The sequence below is a fragment of a genome, unplaced genomic scaffold (assembly GCF_019419815.1).
Source record: "Pyrus x bretschneideri cultivar Hongxiangsu unplaced genomic scaffold, Pyrus_bretschneideri_v1 Contig44, whole genome shotgun sequence".
Classification (NCBI taxonomy): domain Eukaryota; kingdom Viridiplantae; phylum Streptophyta; class Magnoliopsida; order Rosales; family Rosaceae; genus Pyrus; species Pyrus x bretschneideri.
Window position 1 is genome coordinate 1747434 of NW_025999768.1, and position 20864 is coordinate 1768297.

At 37.6% G+C, this 20864-nt stretch overlaps 1 protein-coding gene across 1 annotated transcript; it reads left to right on the plus strand.

The window, feature by feature from the left end:
- The first annotated feature begins 662 nt into the window (after positions 1-662).
- LOC103960680 (dnaJ homolog subfamily C GRV2) lies at positions 663-14026 on the plus strand. The gene is given in 25 exon segments (XM_048567237.1): positions 663-1435; positions 1438-1490; positions 2072-2305; positions 2474-2561; positions 2684-2892; positions 3091-3192; positions 3265-3327; positions 3433-5652; positions 6190-6552; positions 7000-7140; positions 7256-7648; positions 7737-8231; positions 8945-9168; positions 9262-9606; positions 9948-10023; positions 10025-10243; positions 10435-10893; positions 10981-11326; positions 11438-11476; positions 11479-11780; positions 11856-12320; positions 12667-12791; positions 12875-12998; positions 13330-13398; positions 13537-14026. Coding segments are annotated over 25 exon segments (7740 nt in total). The 5' UTR covers positions 663-1056; the 3' UTR covers positions 13744-14026.
- Positions 14027-20864: the final 6838 nt, after the last annotated feature.

Here is a 20864-nt window from a genome sequence, read left to right on the forward strand (position 1 = left end):
TGTTAGACACATGCTTTTTGAATTATAACAGTGGAGTGAGTGTCAAGTTTCACTTTCCCATTTGGGAAATTAGGGTTTCACGACTTCCATCTCAAAGGGCTAAAATACGCGCAGGAACAAAATAATTTGGGACATACGAAAAGTAGGCCCACATCACATGACTTGTAATTTGGGGCTACATCGAAATAATCTTTTGCAAGCCCCAAATCATGTGTCATGTTATTAATTCATGATATGTTATTGGGAATGACAAATATTTAATGTAACTGTCACATCGTTACGCGGTGTTATTAATTTGTAAATCATAATATGCATGCGTAAAAACTAATATTTTCTTAACCAATACACATGTAACACCACATAACACTTGAATTAACTAAACTTTGTAAAACTATATATTTCTTCTCTTACAATTCTTCATAACTTAAGTAAAAATTAAAATTAAAATTAAATCCCTGAATTAAAAATAAAAAATTCTTCAATTACATCGTGACCGTCAGAGTTTCATATAACTTCGAGACTAAGAAATATTAAAAAAGTAGTGGACCTTCAAGACTTTTGAGGGGCCAATACGGCATCGTTTCTGGCCATTCAAGTTTTAAGATAGGTCACCGTCGGGTGATGTCGGTATTTTATGACAGTATTGTACACAGCGAAGCACAGCTCTTCTTCTTCTCCTCCTTCCCAGCTGTCATTCCTCTCTTTCTTCTTCCTTCCAATTAATTCATTTTTCCAATTCTCCGATCCAAACGCGCCCTTAAGATCTCCGATGATTCAATCCGGTAGGGTTTGATCGATCGGAAAACGGAGAAAAAAACTGGACGCTGTGGCAGAACGCGTAAATAACCGTCAGAGCTGGGGGCGAATCAGTCTCGGTCTCAGGCCGCGGCCTCTGCGCCTCCACCGGGTCGACCCGGTTCGGGACTCTGGTTCTTTCTTCGCCACCACAATGCACCCCGCACTCACACCCTCCACTTCCTCCCGAACGTAGAATCCGTGAGCCGCCACGCACCCGATCAAAACCCCTCTCCTCCGCCCCCACCTGCACCCGCGCCGATGGACAGCCCCAAGATTAACTCCTCCAATTCTTCTTCCCGTCCTGCCCCTGCTGTCGTCGAGGAGCCGGAGTACCTCGCCCGCTACTTGGTCATCAAGCACTCGTGGCGGGGCCGCTACAAGCGAATTCTCTGCCTTTCGAATGTTGCCATAACAACCTTGGATCCCGGGACGCTCTCCGTCACCAATTCCTACGACGTCGCCACCGATTTCGACTCTGCCGCGCCAGTCGTCAGCCGCGACGAGCACTCCAATGAGTTCAATTTGAGTGTTCGGACTGACGGGAAGGGCAAATTCAAGGGCATTAAGTTCTCGTCGAGGTACAGAGCGAGTATACTGACCGAGTTGCACAGAATTAGGGGGAATCGGTTGGGCGCCGTCGCGAGTTTCCGGTGCTTCATCTCCGGCGCCGGAATGCCGAGTGGGTCCCACTTGTAAGTTACTCATCTTCTGATGCTTGTTAGTGTTTGTGCAATGTCGTTTTACTGTGCTAATTTGATAGTAGAAGACTCCGTAGGCAGTCGATAACTTTGTTAGTAGAAGATTCAATGGCTAATACTTAGGAGTATGATTACTTCAAAGCCATGAACAAATTTGCCTTGGAAGAGTGGAGCTTTAGTGCAAAGGATGCTTCTGTACCATATAGTTTTAGCATATAATTTACAGCATTGGGGAGACTAATAGTATGATTCTTTACTAATAGTTTTAGCATAGAATTTACGGAACTCGGGAGAATAATCAGAAATGGGTTTACTTATCATGGTGTTACTGCTTCTATTACTAAAAAGGATACTTGAACACTGCTGTCTTATTTATGTCTGATGCTTTTTAAAGATTTTAGACCCATGTAAGTTGCTCGCAAGTATATGTAAGTCATTAATAATTTTTACTAAACTGATGTTTATTTGAATGTTGATAATGTACATTTGAGCGGTCAGTAATGGTGACTGGCATGTTCGGTTTGCTCTTTATAAGGATTAGACTGATTTTATGTAACAATTGATGGCTTGTGCAGAAATTAAAAATTACTTATGTTGGGGTTGAACTTATTGATTTAAAAAGTGGAGACCTTCGCTGGTGCTTGGATTTCAGAGATTTTGACTCGCCCGCTATTGTTTCCCTTACTGATGCTTATGGGAAGAAAGGCGGTGAACATGGAAGTTTTGTTCTTTGTCCTTTGTATGGAAGAAAATCTAAAGCCTTTCAAGCTGCTTCTGGAACCACAAGTTCAGCCATCATTGCAAGTTTGGTATGACTAACCTTGAACTGTTCATTGTTCAACATTTTCTTTAGAACTTTATGTAAATGCTCATTTTCTGTAAGTTCAAATTTAATGTATGAAGTGCCTCCATTGAAAAACCATTCTGTTCTCAGGGATTCTTTTGAATCAGTACTTATTATAATGTATTTTATGCAGACCAAAACAGCAAAATCCATGGTCGGGGTGTCACTAACTGTGGACACTTCTCAATCTCTCACTATACCAGAGTATATAAAACGAAGGGGTAGCACATTCTAACCCATTTTTAGAGGGCTGTTTGTAGTAGTTATCTTCTTTTCTTGTTCTTTCTGTGTTCCAATAATGTTGTCTATTTAGCCGTTCTTATCAATTTATCTGGTAATGCAGCAAAAGAGGCAGTTGGAGCAGAAGAAACTCCATGTGGAGGTTGGTCTGTGACAAGGTTGCGCTCTGCTGCTCGTGGAACTTTAAATGTTCCAGGGTTGAGTTTGAGTGTTGGCCCAAAAGGTGGACTTGGGGAAAATGGTGATGCTGTATCTCGTCAACTGATTCTTACAAAAGTTTCACTTGTTGAAAGACGCCCAGAGAACTATGAAGTAAGCTGATGAATTTACTGAAACAATATATCATAAGCTTTAGGTTGATGCCATGCAATTTACGTACACATAACAAATTTTAAGAATGAAATAATGAAAGTTTAAATTCTGTAAAACCTTTTATGGCTTTTTATTTCGTATATACTTGCATTCACGGAATTATATCAAATGTTGAGAATAGTCACTAGATGTGTGCAGGCTGTTATTGTTCGACCGTTATCTGCAGTAAACGCACTTGTTCGATTTGCTGAGGAGCCCCAAATGTTTGCAATTGAGTTCAATGATGGGTGCCCCATCCATGTGAGCATAACCTTACTTTTGAATTCCTGATTTATCATGAGGTCATGTTTCTGATGTGTATGACGTATGTAGGTTTATGCAAGCACGTCTCGTGATAGCCTACTTGCAGCAGTTCGGGATCAGTTGCAAACAGAAGTAGGTGGATGTGTGGTCTTGTAGATATTGATCAGATTTTACCCATGAATTTCTTCCATAAGATAATGATTTCTCTTGGTTGACCTCTTGGTTTAATCTGTGTAGGGCCAATGTGCAGTGTCTGTGTTACCAAGATTGACAATGCCTGGCCATCGCATTGATCCACCTTGCGGGAGAGTCCAATTACAATTTAGACTCCAGCGGCCTGTTGCAGATATGGAGAGTGCATCTATGCATTTGAAACACTTAGCAGCAGCTGCCAAAGATGCAGTTTCTGAAGGTGGTTCTATTCCTGGATCAAGAGCTAAGCTATGGCGTAGAATAAGAGAGTTCAATGCATGTATACCATATAGTGGAGTTCCTCCTAACATAGAAGTACCTGAGGTGACTTTGATGGCTTTAATAACAATGCTTCCATCTACGCCAAATCTTCCTCCAGAGTCCCCTCCCTTACCTCCCCCTTCACCTAAAGCAGCTGCAACGGTGATGGGCTTTATTGCATGCTTACGTAGATTACTAGCTTCACGAACCGCATCTTCACATGTCATGTCTTTTCCTGCTGCTGTTGGAAGAATAATGGGCTTACTCAGAAATGGTTCAGAGGGTGTAGCTGCTGAAGCAGCAGGCCTCGTCGCAGTACTTATTGGTGGTGGTCCTGGGGATACAAATATACTAACAGATTCTAAAGGAGAGCAGCATGCCACAATCATGCACACAAAGTCAGTGTTGTTTGCTAATCATAGTTATGCTATTATACTCTCCAACAGACTTAAGCCTATGTCTGTATCACCATTATTGTCAATGGCTGTTGTGGAGGTTCTTGAGGCAATGATATGTGAACCACATGGTGAGACAACACAATACACAGTGTTTGTTGAGCTGTTACGCCAAGTAGCTGGTTTGAAGCGTCGTTTGTTTGCATTGTTTGGACATCCTGCTGAAAGTGTTAGGGAAACAGTGGCTGTTATTATGCGTACAATTGCGGAAGAAGATGCAATTGCAGCAGAGTCGATGCGTGGTGCTGCATTGCGCGATGGTGCTTTACTGAGGCATTTAGTGCACGCGTTCTTCCTTCCTCCTGGTGAGCGTCGTGAAGTTAGTCGGCAGCTTGTTGCTCTTTGGGCAGATTCTTATCAACCAGCTCTGGATCTATTGTCTAGAGTTCTGCCTCCTGGACTTGTTGCTTATTTGCACACACGTTCTGATGGAAGTCAACCGGAAGATTCTAATCAAGAAGGATCCTTGACCAGCAGAAGGCAGAGACGCTTACTCCAACAGAGGAAAGGTCGTGCAGGGAGAGGATCAACATCTCAAGAACATTCCTTACCTGGTGATCCCATGACACCGACAGGTGGTGGTGCTTTTAAGGCTGATAACTATCAAAGATCTGCACTGGATTCGAGTTCTGGACAGGCTTCTACTCTCCAATCTTCTATTGCTCAAAGTCAAACAGGTGAAAATTTGACCACTGAAGTCTCTACAGGTGGTCCGCAAATCAATCATTCAACATTTGTCTCTTCAACTGATGTTCAGTCAACAAGCATTCATGAGGCAGTGGAAGCAAATACTTCAATCTCAACTGATTCTGATTCCCACACTACTGTTTTTCAGAACACAGGCCTTCCTGCTCCTGCTCAGGTTGTTGTCGAAAACACTCCGGTGGGATCTGGTAGGCTACTTTGTAATTGGCCTGAATTCTGGCGAGCATTTAGCCTTGATCATAATCGTGCAGATTTGATCTGGAATGAGCGTACCCGGCAAGAGTTGAGGGAGACTTTGCAGGCTGAGGTTCATAAGTTAGATGTTGAGAAGGAGCGTACGGAAGATATTGCTCCAGGAGGTGCTATGGTAGAGACTGCGACTGGTCAAGATAGTGTGCCACAGATATCTTGGAACTACTCTGAGTTCTCAGTTAGATATCCAAGCTTGTCCAAAGAAGTTTGTGTGGGTCAGTATTATCTACGTTTACTGCTCGAGAGTGGCAGTGTTGGCAGGGCACAAGATTTTCCATTGCGTGATCCCGTTGCGTTCTTTAGAGCACTCTACCATAGGTTCTTATGTGATGCAGACATAGGACTTACAGTGGATGGTGCTGTTCCTGATGAGATGGGCGCATCTGATGATTGGTGTGACATGGGAAGACTAGATGGTTTTGGAGGTGGAGGAGGATATTCAGTGAGAGAGCTCTGTGCAAGAGCGATGGCAATAGTGTATGAACAGCATTACAAGACAGTAGGTCCCTTTGAGGGCACTGCTCACATCACAGTCCTTTTGGATAGGACAGATGACAGGGCTTTAAGGCACCGCCTTCTATTGCTCTTGAAGGTAAAAGTCTTTTATTCTTTATTTCTCTGGAAATACAAATTGCCTTGACATCAGTTTGGGTTCCAGTAGGGTAGTTTGAGAAGATGGGTTGGGAACACTAAAAAAATTTGGGTACAAAAATTCCATAAATTTATTTTGGTTATGCAAAATCTTTGCTGCCCTTTCACTCCCCATTTGCCTCTCCATTGTGTAATCAGTAATAACATGTGACAAGTACATTTATAGGTTGTAATTTAGATTGGTTGCTCTCTCTCTCTTTCTCATATATATTCGTAAATAAAACTTGTATGTATATATGATCGATGTGCTTCCATTCTGGATGTGTGTGAGTCACACAGTGTGACAAACTGCCTGAGAGTTCACCACCAAGGCATTGAGACATTCTCACTGCCTTCACTGTGCACCAGGGTTCCAAGTTTTGCCATCCCTTTGTTTTGTAGGTTAACCACTTGCCATCCTTGTAAATGGAAATGGTCTTTTCATTATTAATTAAACACGGGGAAGATGATAACTTTCTATAATTTACTATTTGTGAAGGCGTTAATGAAGGTTTTGTCAAATGTGGAGGCGTGTGTTTTGGTGGGAGGATGTGTGTTAGCTGTTGATATGCTGACGGTGGCTCATGAGGCTTCTGAAAGGACAGCTATTCCTTTGCAATCTAATTTGATTGCTGCGACTGCTTTCATGGAACCGCTCAAGGAATGGATGTTTATTGACAAGGAAGGAGCACAGGTTGGACCTGTTGAAAAGGATGCCATCAGGAGATTTTGGTCAAAGAAGGATATTAATTGGACAACGAGATGCTGGGCTTCTGGGATGTTGGACTGGAAGAGATTGCGGGATATTCGTGAACTTCGATGGGCTTTAGCTGTTCGAGTCCCTGTTCTCACGCCAACTCAGGTGTAGTTTTGATATGCATGAAGCTTAAACTCGATCTATGTTGTAATGATTGTGTACTTTTTGTTTCTAGAAGAAGTTTCTTCTCTGCAAATCTTTGCTGTGCTGGTAGCTCTAGTTTCAAGTAATTATAACAGCTGCTCAACTTTTGGATAAAATATCAAAAAATTTTTTATTTTTCTATTTGTTATCTTCTAAACGTGTCAATGTTCAATTGGATATCAAAGATTTTCATTAAAATCTATGGAAAGGTACATCTGAATATTAGTTCAGTTAATTGAATACATAAGGATATGTCCATTGAAACATTTTCAAAAAATTGGGGTGAATGCTTTTTGTTGAGGTCTCTTTTATCTCTTTTGTCTAGTATCCTGTAGAAAAGATGCCATTTTCTTTTCTCTTCTCATTTTCTGTGCTTGACATGATCTAGTATATGGTTTTAATACTCAGATTGGTGAAGCAGCATTGTCCATATTACATAGCATGGTATCTGCACATTCAGATTTAGATGATGCTGGAGAGATAGTTACCCCAACTCCTAGAGTAAAAGGGATGTTGTCAAGTCCACGTTGCCTTCCGCATATTGCTCAGGTGATCCTAGCATAGTTCATTTTCAATTTGTTTATGTGGCCCTTGTGAAGAAGTGTCTTGAATAGCATTATTATATCATTATTATATCACTATTTCTTTCCCCAAATTTATTTAGGCTATGCTTTCTGGAGAGCCAAGTATTGTAGAGGGTTCCGCTTCTTTACTTAAGGCTGTTGTAACTAGAAATCCCAAGGCCATGATTCGACTATACAACACAGGGGCATTTTATTTTGCCCTGGCATATCCTGGATCTAATCTCCTTTCAATTGCCCAACTCTTCTCAATGACTCATGTTCATCAAGCATTTCATGGTGGTGAAGAAGCTGCAGTTTCCTCTTCCTTGCCTCTGGCAAAACGCAGTGTATTGGGTGGGCTTCTTCCTGCATCATTACTGTATGTATTGGAACGTAGTGGTCCAGCTGCGTTTGCAGCTGCAATGGTATCTGATTCTGATACTCCAGAGATTATATGGACTCACAAGATGCGAGCGGAAAATCTGATCCGTCAGGTAATTGGAAGCTTTAAATTAGAAATGTGTTTTGTTACTATTGTGTAAAGAGAGTATTAATGATCTCTAACATATTTTCTTTGTCCAGGTTTTGCAGCATCTTGGTGATTTTCCCCAGAAATTGTCTCAGCACTGCCATTCTTTATATGAATATGCTCCAATGCCACCAGTGACATACCCTGAGTTAAGAGATGAAATGTGGTGTCACCGTTATTACCTCCGGAACTTATGTGACGAGATTCGTTTTCCAAATTGGCCAATTGTTGAACATGTTGAGTTCCTGCAATCATTATTGGTAATGTGGCGTGAGGAGTTGACAAGACGGCCAATGGATCTTTCTGAAGAAGAAGCTTGCAAAATATTAGAGATTTCCTTGGAGGATGTGTCAAATGATGATGCCGACACGAGGCATTCTGTTGAGATGGGTGAGGAGATATCTAGCATATCCAAGCAGATTGAGAACATTGATGAAGAAAAGCTTAAACGACAATATAGGAAACTTGCCATGAGATACCATCCAGACAAAAATCCTGAAGGAAGGGAGAAGTTTCTTGCCGTACAGAAAGCTTATGAGCGCCTGCAGGTACACACTGCCCCACAGAACTGGTTTTTGTTTATATGAGCATGCTTAAAGTATTGGTTATGTGCAGTCCAAAATTCATCTTGCTCCAAAATCTCTAGAAATTCATTACAGCTGGCTGTTGGTCATTCTCGTTATGTCAAAGACTGATGCGGGAGCAAGCCTGAAAGAATACAACTTGAAAATTGCTCACATGCATTGGAATTGGAATAATAATGGCAGTGCACTTTTAATTACATAGAAATTTTTTAAGTATATTTAGAATATGGTGAGAGTCAGTTAGGAAGTTGTATTTCATTTATGCTTCCTTTATGTTTACTTCCAATCAATTATGATGTAATACTATCATTTAGTAAACATGAATGAATTAAACCATGAAGATTACCTGAATAAACTTATTTCTTTTCTAGACTTGTAATGGGTGTCTAAGTCTTTACGTATGTAGTGGATGCCATTTTTACGTCTCAGTATTCTATTTTCTGTAAACATTGGTTGTGCATCTGAGTGCTTGTGTATTCAAGTATTTTTCTTTGATGCATACTTTTGAGCCTTTGGATGTGCATTATTTGTACTCTTGTTAATGTGTGGTGGAGCTATACAAAATTCTATGTAGAGTGACGTAGGTATCCATTTTTATTTTACCTTGTGTGGACAGAAGGTGATAGGTATTCTGTCCTTTGTTAAGATATTTGATAACTCTGTATTATTGTTTGTAGGCCACTATGCAAGGCTTGCAAGGCCCTAAGCCTTGGCGACTGTTGCTTTTATTGAAAGGACAGTGTATCTTGTACAGACGCTATGGAGTCATTCTGGAGCCGTTTAAATATGCTGGTTATCCAATGTTGCTCAATGCAGTTACTGTGGACAAGGATGATAACAATTTTCTTTCCTCAGATAGAGCACCTCTCCTTGTTGCGGCATCAGAGCTTATTTGGCTGACGTAAACACCCTTTAGTCCACTTTGTCAACTGTTTTATTGTTCAAATTGATGTTGACAGGAAGATATGATATAATTTTATATTTCCATGCTTAGGTGTGCATCTTCTGCATTGAATGGAGAAGAGCTTGTGAGGGATGGTGGCATACAACTTCTTGCGAATCTTCTTTCCCGTTGCATGTGTGTAGTTCAGCCAAGCACTGCTGCAAGTGAACCATCTGCCATAATTGTTACAAATGTGATGCGAACCTTTTGTGTTTTGAGTAAATTTGAGAGTGCGTGGGCCGAGATCCTTGAATATTCTGGACTAGTTGATGACATTGTGCATTGCACTGAACTTGAGCTTGTACCTTCTGCTGTCGATGCTGCTCTCCAGACTATTGCACATGTTTCTGTGTCCACTGAATTGCAGGATGCCTTGCTGAAGGCTGGTGTCTTATGGTAAGTCAGCCTACACAAATAATTACTTTTAAAACTTTAGATGCAAGATTGCTCATCGCTCAGGTAAATGTCAAATTAGTCTGCCATCTCCATCAGTTGATTTTATCTGCATTTAGTTAAGTGACTTCTATGGTTGGATAGAGGAGAATACAAATGCTTATTAATTCTGGTGTCAATGGTGTTTCATTGTGAAGCCATTTACTCTCACTTTCTTTCAGTGCCTCAAACTTTGTAGTTTCTGAGTGATACTTGGTAGAACTGATTGTTATGCTATGTTTTTGTGTAAAGAGATCAATTAATCTTCATCTTTGTTGTGTTGTATTGTGTGCGCTTACTTTTAGGTACCTTTTGCCCGTGCTTCTTCAGTATGACTCCACTGCAGAGGAATCTGATACAACAGAATCACATGGAGTTGGTAGCTAGTGTACAAATTGCCAAAAATATGCATGCTGTACGTGCTTCGCAGGCACTATCTAGGCTTAGTGGTTTGTGTAGTGATGGGAGTTCAACACCTTATAATCAGACTGCGGCTGATGCCCTCAGAGCTTTGTTGACACCTAAGCTTGCCAGTATGTTAAAAGATCAAGCACCGAAAGACCTACTATCTAAACTAAACAATAACTTGGAGTCTCCAGAGGTAATTGCTTTAGTTTCTTTGTTTACACTTTTTATGATAATTTTTATGCATGCTTTCATATAGCATACTCTTTTACTTAACAAAAAAAAATAATGTAATTCATAGTTTGTAACATCTATGTCAGGGTCACTTGGTTGCTTTACAATGTTAGTTTCTTTATGGTTGATTGTATTGTTTATTTGTGGTACTAGATTATCTGGAACTCCACAACCCGAGCAGAACTACTGAAATTTGTGGATCAGCAACGTGCAAGTCAGGGTCCTGATGGTTCATATGATATGAAAGATTCACATCTGTTTGGGTATAAGGCACTATCAAAAGAACTCTATGTTGGCAATGTTTACTTGAGGGTCTATAACGATCAACCAGATTTTGAGATCAGTGAACCAGAGGCTTTCTGTGTTGCATTAGTTGATTTTATAGCATATCTTGTGCATAATCAATGTGCTACCGATTCTGAAATTAAGGATGTACCAAATCAGAATGGCTCATCCTTTGAGACATCTGAGGATTCTAATGATTCGACTATTGGATCAACTGATGAACAGAAGACTCTGGATGAAGATTCTGCACTATCTAATGGACAAGTAGTAGATAAGGAAGAATTTGAGGGGGTTAAGAACCTTAAATTTGCACTGAATTCACTTAAGGTATCTTGCTCTCTTTTGCATGTTAAGTTCCAAACGTACAAATTCATTACTTGTATCTGACATTTTTTTCTCTTTATTTCTTTGCAGAACTTACTGACAAGCAGTCCAAATTTGGCGTCAATTTTTTCTACAAAAGATAAGCTATTGCCTCTTTTTGAATGCTTTTCTGTGCCTGTTGCAGCAGAAAGCAACATTCCTCAACTTTGCCTGAGCGTGTTATCACTCTTGACTACGTATGCTCCCTGCTTGGAGGCTATGGTTGCAGATGGATCTAGCCTTCTTCTTTTATTACAAATGCTTCACTCAGCCCCAGCTTGTCGTGAAGGGGTTCTTCATGTTCTTTATGCTCTGGCCAGCACACCTGAACTTGCTTGGGCAGCTGCCAAGCATGGGGGAGTTGTCTACATCCTTGAACTTCTATTGCCTTTGCAGGGTAAATACTTTTTGTATCTTCCTAGTTTTTAAAATTAACTTAGAAGATTAAAGTTTTTATTAATGATGTGAAGATTAGCCTTTTTTTAATGATGTGAATCATAATTTGCAGAAGAAATTTCCTTACAACAAAGAGCAGCAGCAGCCTCTTTGTTGGGAAGCTTGTTGGCCAGCCAATGCATGGGCCTAGAGTTGCTATAACGTTAGCAAGGTTTCTTCCAGATGGCTTGATTTCAGTTATTAGGGATGGGCCTGGTGAGGCCGTTGTAGTTGCCCTTGAACAGACTACTGAGACCCCAGAACTTGTATGGACACCAGCAATGGCAACTTCATTGTCTGCACAGATTGCAACCATGGCATCAGATCTGTACCGCGAACAGATGAAAGGTCGCATGGTTGATTGGGATGTACCTGAGCAGGCATCTGGGCAGCAAGAAATGAGAGATGAGCCACAGGTAGGACATGGTTATCTCGCATTTACATTTAAGTGTCTTATTGTTTGGAAAACTCACAGTTTCAAGCTCATGCAGGTTGGCGGAATCTATGTTAGGTTATTCCTAAAAGATCCCAAGTTTCCTCTTAGAAATCCCAAGAGATTCTTGGAAGGACTGCTAGATCAGTATTTGACTTCTATTGCTGCCACACATTACGATACACAAGCTGTTGACCCTGAACTTCCTTTGCTTCTGTCTGCTGCGTTGGTTTCTTTATTACGAGTGCACCCTGCACTTGCAGATCATGTTGGATATCTTGGATATGTGCCCAAGCTCGTGGCTGCTGTGGCTTATGAAGGAAGACGAGAAACAATGGCATCGGAGGAGGTAAACAATGGCAATTATGTGGACAAAACAGATGAATCTGATGATGAATCCACACAGCCCACTCAAACTCCACAAGAACGCGTGCGCCTCAGTTGTTTACGCGTTCTACATCAACTGGCAGCTAGCACCACATGTGCCGAAGCTATGGCAGCAACTAGTGTAGGAACTCCTCAGGTGCGTAAAACTACTTATTTGATGTAATTCTTTTTACATCTAAAATTCATGTATTCTATCATGAAACCATGACTATCAAATTTTCATAAAGGACTTCATTTGCAAATTCTGTTCTCATAAATTTCTGGGAGACTCAGGCTCGTAGTATTGTGTACTTTATCTTTGATCTTTTCTTCAGAATGCATATTACTTTGAATTGAGGTAGACAGTTATGGGTCAATATTGAATAGGGTTTTTGAGGAGAGTAGGAATTCCTAGGAATTCCTCTAGTTATTCTCACTTTGTCATGTATGGTGCTCTCTCATATTTTAATCCCCTCTTGTTTTACCACTATTCAATTTTGCAGGTCGTTCCTCTTCTAATGAAAGCAATTGGATGGCAAGGTGGAAGCATACTAGCTCTTGAGACACTAAAGCGGGTTGTTGTTGCTGGAAACCGAGCTAGGGATGCACTTGTTGCACAAGGACTTAAGTGAGTAACTTTGTAGTCTAGATTTATTATTTTCGACTGATCTTAGTCTAGACCTGGCTGATATAAGTTCTGTGATACTGTAGGGTTGGTCTTGTTGAAGTACTTCTTGGCCTTCTTGATTGGAGAGCTGGAGGAAGGAATGGGCTGTGCTCTCAGATGAAATGGAATGAATCCGAAGCATCTATTGGCAGGGTGCTGGCAATTGAGGTTGGAACATTTTCATCAAAGATATGCCAATAAATTACGTTGCCCAAGTTCTTGTTCCCTTCTTGTTTTCAATAAGTGAAGGAAAATTCTCTCTGCTTTTTCAACCATAATATTCGTTTCATTAGGAAATACTATATATTTTATGAATTAGGTCTCATGAAGGTTTCAACATTTGAATTCGTTTGATTGGTAGTTTGTTCAAAACTTAAAGGCGGTTTCGGTCCATGGAAAGATTATTTTTCCAATCTATCATGTTTTAATTAATCTATTAAGCTGTTTTCATTCCCTTTTTTTTTCTTGGCGTGTTGAAAGTTTTGATTTATCGTTCCAGGTTCTGCATGCATTTGCAACGGAGGGAGCCCATTGTACTAAAGTGCGCGACTTGTTAAATTCCTCAGAAGTAAGTCCTCGCGCTTACCTTATCCATTGCACTTTCCAGATCTTGAAACGGCTTACAAAATCTTGATTGTTCATCACCGAGTTTTGTGAGACCGCAATGCTAATGTTGCTTTTGCAATGAAAATTGCTCATTTATCAGGTTTGGAGTGCCTATAAGGATCAGAAACATGATCTTTTCCTCCCTTCAAGTGCTCAATCCGCTGCCGCTGGAGTTGCTGGACTAATTGAGAGTTCATCCTCGAGACTCGCTTATGCCCTTACAGCTCCCCCACCACAACCCGCTCCATCGCGACCTCCTGCTTCAACTTCATCCGACTTAAATGGAAAACATGACCACCTTTCGTAGTACAGGGAACGAAAGAACCGTTGCTAAGCAGTTACAAAGAGTAAAGCCTCATACTTTCCTGTATAGTAAACTGTACAGATTTTACTGTCTGCGTCTTGGTAGCTATTGCGATTTTTCCAACGAATAGTGAGAAAAAGTTACTTGTTTTCTTTCACGTGAAGAGGGATTGCCCACTTGTATATTGAGTTGAGCTGATTTTTGTGTGATCTCATCATCTTGGGCAATTTTCTTCAATGTTTTATGTTGATTTTATGCTCCTATCACTAATTGTTTCTTCGTTTTTCTTCTTCTTCTTTTCTTGTTTAACTTTTTGTTCGTATTCTTCAACTTCCGTGAGTTTAGTGGCGATCGCTACTCAGCTAGGTGTTAATTTCGACTCGAAATGTTAACTCGGTTTGGACCTGCAAACTGGTATAAGTGATTCTCAAACGATCAAATGAACGAAAATATGATTTCATCCCATTTTCGTTTTGATTATGAGCCAAGTTTTAGATGCTCATTATGGGTGTGTATATGTGCGTTCGGTCGGTTAGTCAAGGCAAAATAAAAAAAGAATTTTAACGAAAAGTTTACGATACTATTTATTTTAACAAAAAATCATATTTTTACACTAAATAATCAAATCTGGTACTATTTACTTTACTCTTTATTTTGCCATTATCATTAAAATTCAGTTTTCAAATTATTTTCATTAGTTTTCATAAATAAATAGGGCGTGCTAACATTCAAGTTCGAATTTCATTTTCTATAAGGTAGAACATAATAAATTTCGTTAATGTAGATTCGACCAGTTAACTATAAGGAAAACTAATGAAAAAAGCTTGAACACTTTGAGTTTTAACGATAAGGACAAATAAATGGTAAAATAAATAGTACCAAGATTAACTTTTTAGTGTAAAAATATGATTTTCGTTAAAGTTCCTTTAATTATAAGGGGCAAAGTAAGTTAGGTGTGTTAACATACAGGTTAGAATCTCCTTTTCCGTAAATTTGGATTAGATAAGATTTTGAAGATGCTGCGGATGCCTGAAAAATAAATGGGCACGTCATCGGGAGGTGGACTTTCACTTTCTTGGCATCTCCAGGAGTCTCCTGTCTAATCTTATCCCTTCTTTTTCAAGTTCAGCGAAAGCGGGATAACCCGAATCCTCGTTGTAAAATATTTAAACTTGTTAGGATTGTAACTTTGGAGTATGATTATCTCCTCTTCTATTACCATCCCCTCTTTTCATATATACATTTTTTTTTTCTTATTTTCTATATAAAAATTTCGAAACAAGATGTAGATGTGGCGTAATTGTAATCGTTTAAATAGGAGGGGATGTAAGGAGTGAGAGATTAGAGTATAACTTTAGCGTTTACGAAAGTTTGTTTGTGCATCTAAAGTTTGTGTTCGAATTTTCTTCTCTTAATTTTTTTTTTTTTTTTTGTAATGCTAAAGAAACCAAAATTTGGAATTATTTTTGTAAACCACATGATGTGGGATTGATGGCTAGACTCTTTCTTTAAATGGACACTTTGTATGCAGTCATTAACTATCAATATTCTTTTACTGAAATCTTGTTGGTTTTCAATTTTTTATCGAAATCCCTGAAATTAATATGATAATGTATTTCTATGTATGTTACTATATTTTTTTAAATTGAAATTTATAGTTGTTTGTATCAATGAGATTTTAAATAAATAAATAAAACCCATAATTTGTGGATTAAAATTATTAAAATATAATTTATACTCTCAAATATATATTGTGTGTGTGTGTGTGTGTGTAAACATGGGTACATTCATCAAAATTTATAAATAAAATTATTGTACCAAAATATGGGTACATTCTTCAAAACCACACAAAAAATAATAGATATTAGGCTTAATAACATTAGTAAATTTTTTTATTAAACTTGACACGGATACATTCTCAAATCAAGAAAAAGAATATACCCATTTAAGTTTAAAAATGGATTAGAAAAAAAAAATGAATAGATTTTATATAAAAAAAAAAAGGGTACATTTTACTAATTTAAGAATGGGTACATTTTACTACAACAAATTGGTATATTTAAGAATGGGTACATTTTAAGATTAAAAAGTTGAAAAATTACAAGAATGGGTACATATAACTGTATAAGATTAAAAAATTGGAAACCTTTTATATTAAGGGGTACAAACTTATTCTAATTTTTTTTTTTTTATTTTGGAAATGTTTTGAATTGAAAATTAGTTAGGAGTTTAATAAAGGTGTGAGTATTAAAATCCTAAATCAATTATTAATTTTTATTTTAAAAATTATGTAACTAACATATAAATTCATTATTGCATTAATGCTAGAGACTTTGATTAAAATCTGAAAACTAATAAGTTTTCAATCAATGAACATTAGTAATTAAGGACCGGATACTAATTTTTCCTTCTTTAAAACATGACTCATTTGAATCATTAGCAACCACATCATGTTATTACAACAACCACATCATATGATTACAAAAGATGATCAATGATCATCCTAGCATTTTCCATTTCATAAACCTAATGTTTAATTTACATTCTAACTTTAGTTCTTTCTGAAAAATCCCCAACATCTATGTCAAACATGGACCTTTAATTCAATTTATATGTTTAGAGCCGGAATACTAGGATAGCTCCATATACCCAAACGGAGAACCTTTACGGGTATATATCAACACTTTTTACCTGATTTATCATTTCACAATATGGGTGGATGAAAGAGTTGATGAGTCACAGTGTCATACTTTAAAAGACATATATGTGTTATAATTTGAATGGTGTATTGAAAATCTCTGCAAACAAACGAAAACGAAAAGAATATTGGAAGAGTTGAGATTCCAACACAAGACCTAGAGTGCATGAATGACACTCTTAATCAACTACATGATCTACAAGTTCTTGCTTCATATTAGGAGTTAATTAATAACAAAAACAATCTTCAAACTACTTCCATATCACATTTCAAGTAAAATATAACAGTTAGAATGATAAGGGCATTATAAACCATGCATATAACATCAATAAACCGACGGAATTTCTACCAAATAGTTTAAGACTCGGTGTAAATTTATGTTTGCTATGAGAGCTATGTGACATCAAGTACTGAGTTTACCAAAAAAAATTAAAAAGAGGACATCATGTACTGTATTACTCCAATGATAATAGCAGTTTTACTAACAAGAAATCCCGAAGAATAATACTACTATAGTAATTACAGGGTTTAGGGTCCCTATGAAGCTATAAAAACTATGGCCATTTTGCCCTAATGTTTAGGTCGGAAAAAGTGACTACCAATATATTAAACTCATATAGGAATCACGTTTTTATAGTGGGCTAAAAAATTTAAGTGTGATGACAATATATTGAACTCATGAGTTCAATATATTAAGGGTGGAGCTATCCACACACTTTTTTTCACATACCACACACTTCTCTCAAATTCCAGCCGTAAGATCGATGAATTGAAGAAGATTGAAGGACAAAAATTAACAAGGTGTGTGTGGGAGGTAAAATGGGTGTGTGGATAGCACCACCCTATATTATATTCATGAAAGTGATATATTAAACTCATGAGTGATATCAATATATTATGAGTGATATCAATATATTGGACTCAAACTCAAATTATCTGATTTCTATATATAAGTATCACACTTGCATAAACCAATGTAAAAGATCTAAGAGATTATACATCCATCATCCCTTCCATCCAAGGCGCTCTCTCTCTCTCTGTAGTCAATGCCTGTCATTGTTTATCAAACTAAATAAACATATTGTGACTTACCCATTAATTGTGCCAAACTTGTAGATAATACATGAAGATGATATTGCATGTTAACAAACCCTACGCATTAGATGACAGGAATCCGGCATAAACATATATATGACGAACCTTTCGTGCTCATTGGTTTTGGTTTTACCATTCCTGCTAACAAATCTTTTACAAAATATTAGCTCCATGTTAATCATGGGTCGCTGTTGTCCCAATCTAGTGAAGTCAATATAGTCCCAAAATTTAATTTTATATTGAAAAACCATGCAATAGAGTGGACCATTGTTTAGTGGACTTTCACTTTCTTGACATCTCCAGTCTAATCCGTTTCTTATCTTTTTCATGGGATAACCCTAATCCTCAATGTACTCAAATTTATATTTAAATATAAACTTGCTAGGTTTGTAATTTAAGTGGTTACGAAAGTTTGTCCCAGTATCTAAACTTCTGAAACCCCCAACATCTAAGTCAAACATGGACCTTTAAATCAATTTACATATTTAGAGTCGGAATTCAATTTACATATCTCGATTTTTATTGTTTTCTCTTTTTGGTAGAGGATCGATCGATGCTTTTTTTAATTAATCTGTAAGCACAAGCAAAAATTATGAAAACTTTGCTGTTGAGAAGCTTTTGCATGTAAGTGGGATATCGTCTTGAAGTTATTAACTGAAAATTAATTAATATATATACTACCCCAGTCAGGTCCTGCACTGCATTTTAAATTATCATTAGGTAAATTAGACTGTCAAAAATTAATTTATTTCCAGTTAATTTCTTGAGATTAATAAGAAACTGGCAACAATGAACACATGCTTGCCAAACTACATGCAATTAACAATATTGTTAAGAAAATTTAATTTAGCACATGTCGACCGACGGTGGATAATTGAATTTGTTTTTGGATTTCACTTTCCAATTTCCATCTTCTCCTAGGAGGATCGTGCACCTTCTGCGACCCAAACGCTTTGGAGTACAACTAGATCGTCCCTTATTGGGCATCTCCAAACTATGAGCCTCTAAGTAGTACGCACCACGTTCATGATTAATACATATCAATTCAATGTTTCTTCCTTTAATATGATTATTTATTTATTAGGTTTTGGGAGTTAGGTATATAGGGGATACATAATTTACCTAGGGTATGTACTTCAAAACTAGCGAACTATATACGGCTATTTGATTTAACGACAAAGTCTTTTTATAGATGACAATTACTGATATTGAATTTAAATACACTTGTGGATCAAAATTAAGCTGATCTACGTAAAATACACTTGCATGGAATTGGATCAAAATCTAATGGTTCACACTGATTCGAAAAGGTAAAAGTTGTTTCTAGAGATGTGATATCCACACACCCTTTTTTACTTCTCACACACTCTTCTAATTTTTGGCCGTCAGATCAGATGAATTGAGAAAGATCAACGGATAGAAATTAACAAAGGGTGTGTGAGAAGTAAAACGAGGTGTGTAGATAGCACACCCCTTGTTTCTATTGTGATTTGAACGAAATTTGAATGATAACTATTGGATTCTAGTCCATTTTTTCATGGTTAATTTCAACCAAGTATTGTCTTGAGGGCTCACTTATTTCTTTCTACATATATATGGGTAGGCTGTGAAAACTGAAATGTCGGCGGCAATATACCAATTAAAAACATGATTGGCGGAGGCGGTGGATTAATATTTTGGACCACGGCACCATGGAGGCAGGGCAGGCAGGTCCTTAATTTGGCATTTGGAGTGTAAATATTATATATTGTGTTTGTGTAGTGCTAGATATATAGAATATGAGATACATAGCTGATCAACTCAAACCTACCCACATTGACCCTAAAGCCCGGGTCTATGAAGAAGTTTGGATTTCCTTGTCAAAATTTGTTTTATTATATGTGTGTTAGGTGTGCAACGTTGACCTGTCAGTTTGCCATGCACCACGTAGTTCATGATCATTTTGGTGATTTTAATTTGTATTATTGTTTGCAACTCTCAACTGTTTGATGTAAAACCCACAATGAGCTTTATCTTTCTCTTCCTTTTTTTTCTTTTGTTTTTTTGTTTTTTTTTTTTTTTTTTGATAAAAAGCGGCATATATTTCAATTAACCATAAAAAGGTTACTCATCAGTACAAGGGGTGGAACAATCTTCTTCCATAACATCACAAATGAAAGAAGGCATTTCATCGAACCGAGTACAATCATCTCCAAAATGGAGGGCAAAACGATCAAGCCCATGAGCTACGGAGTTGGCTTGGCGGTGAATATGCTACTGTACATGTTGTTTAATAAAATTATTGGTGATTGTTGTAAAATTATCCTTTAATGTCATTTAATTTTGCATTCTCTACCTTCATACTTAATAGCATTTAAGCATTACAACAAGAAGTTAAGCATTTAACGTCTGAATTACAAAAAATAGTCAAAGTTCCTAGTCCAACATTAATTACATATATAATAAGAGAAATGTTATAGTTAATAACATAGAATGACATTATTATTACTGTAATAAGATTAGTGTTTACAGTATGGATATCATGTTACACTGTTAAGGTAAACTTTAATACATAACGTGATTGCATTACAAAATCATCGGTCATATTAAACCCCTGCCTTTTTTCTAAATATTATCATAGACTAATTGAAAAAATACAAAATTTATGGGCCAAGGCATGCAAACCCTAACGTGCATATCATCTAGTGGTACTAGTAATACAGATTCACGAATTGTCTTTGTAGAAAAAAGAATGATTAATTTACATGTGAAACAAATTTTTCCAGGAGCTTCGGGGACGGTTTCCTCTTATTTGGTGCAAGTCCCAACTCATTGATGACGATGGTGATACGAGGATTTTTTATGGCTTCTATCACTCTCAACTCGTAACTTGTAACTCGATCGATTCTACGTTCTGAAACTTCTAATCATGTCAAAATCTTTGACAGAATTTACTAGTAATATGAATATATATGTTTCCCTCTGGTTTGGTCTTACCCTATGATTGTCGACGGTTTTGTATAATGTTCAATTAAAGTCTTGACTTTTGCAGTCGCAAATAATTCAAGTGGTTAGCTATATACACATAATATATAGGACCGAGATTCTGTGTTCAATTTTCTTTCGCTCAAACTCACTTGTGCAAAAAAAAAAAAAAAAAAAAAAAAAAAGGTTCTGGCCTTTGATTTCCAACCGTTCGATTAATTAATATTCCAACCAATTTGATTAAAAAATCACAGCACTGAACTGTGGCAATTTTGATTAAAACTTTTGAGAGTATTAAGCTCACTTCGGAGAAATGATAGGACTTACATATGCTTATAAGTAATTGAGTCATTTTTTATGTTGTTAA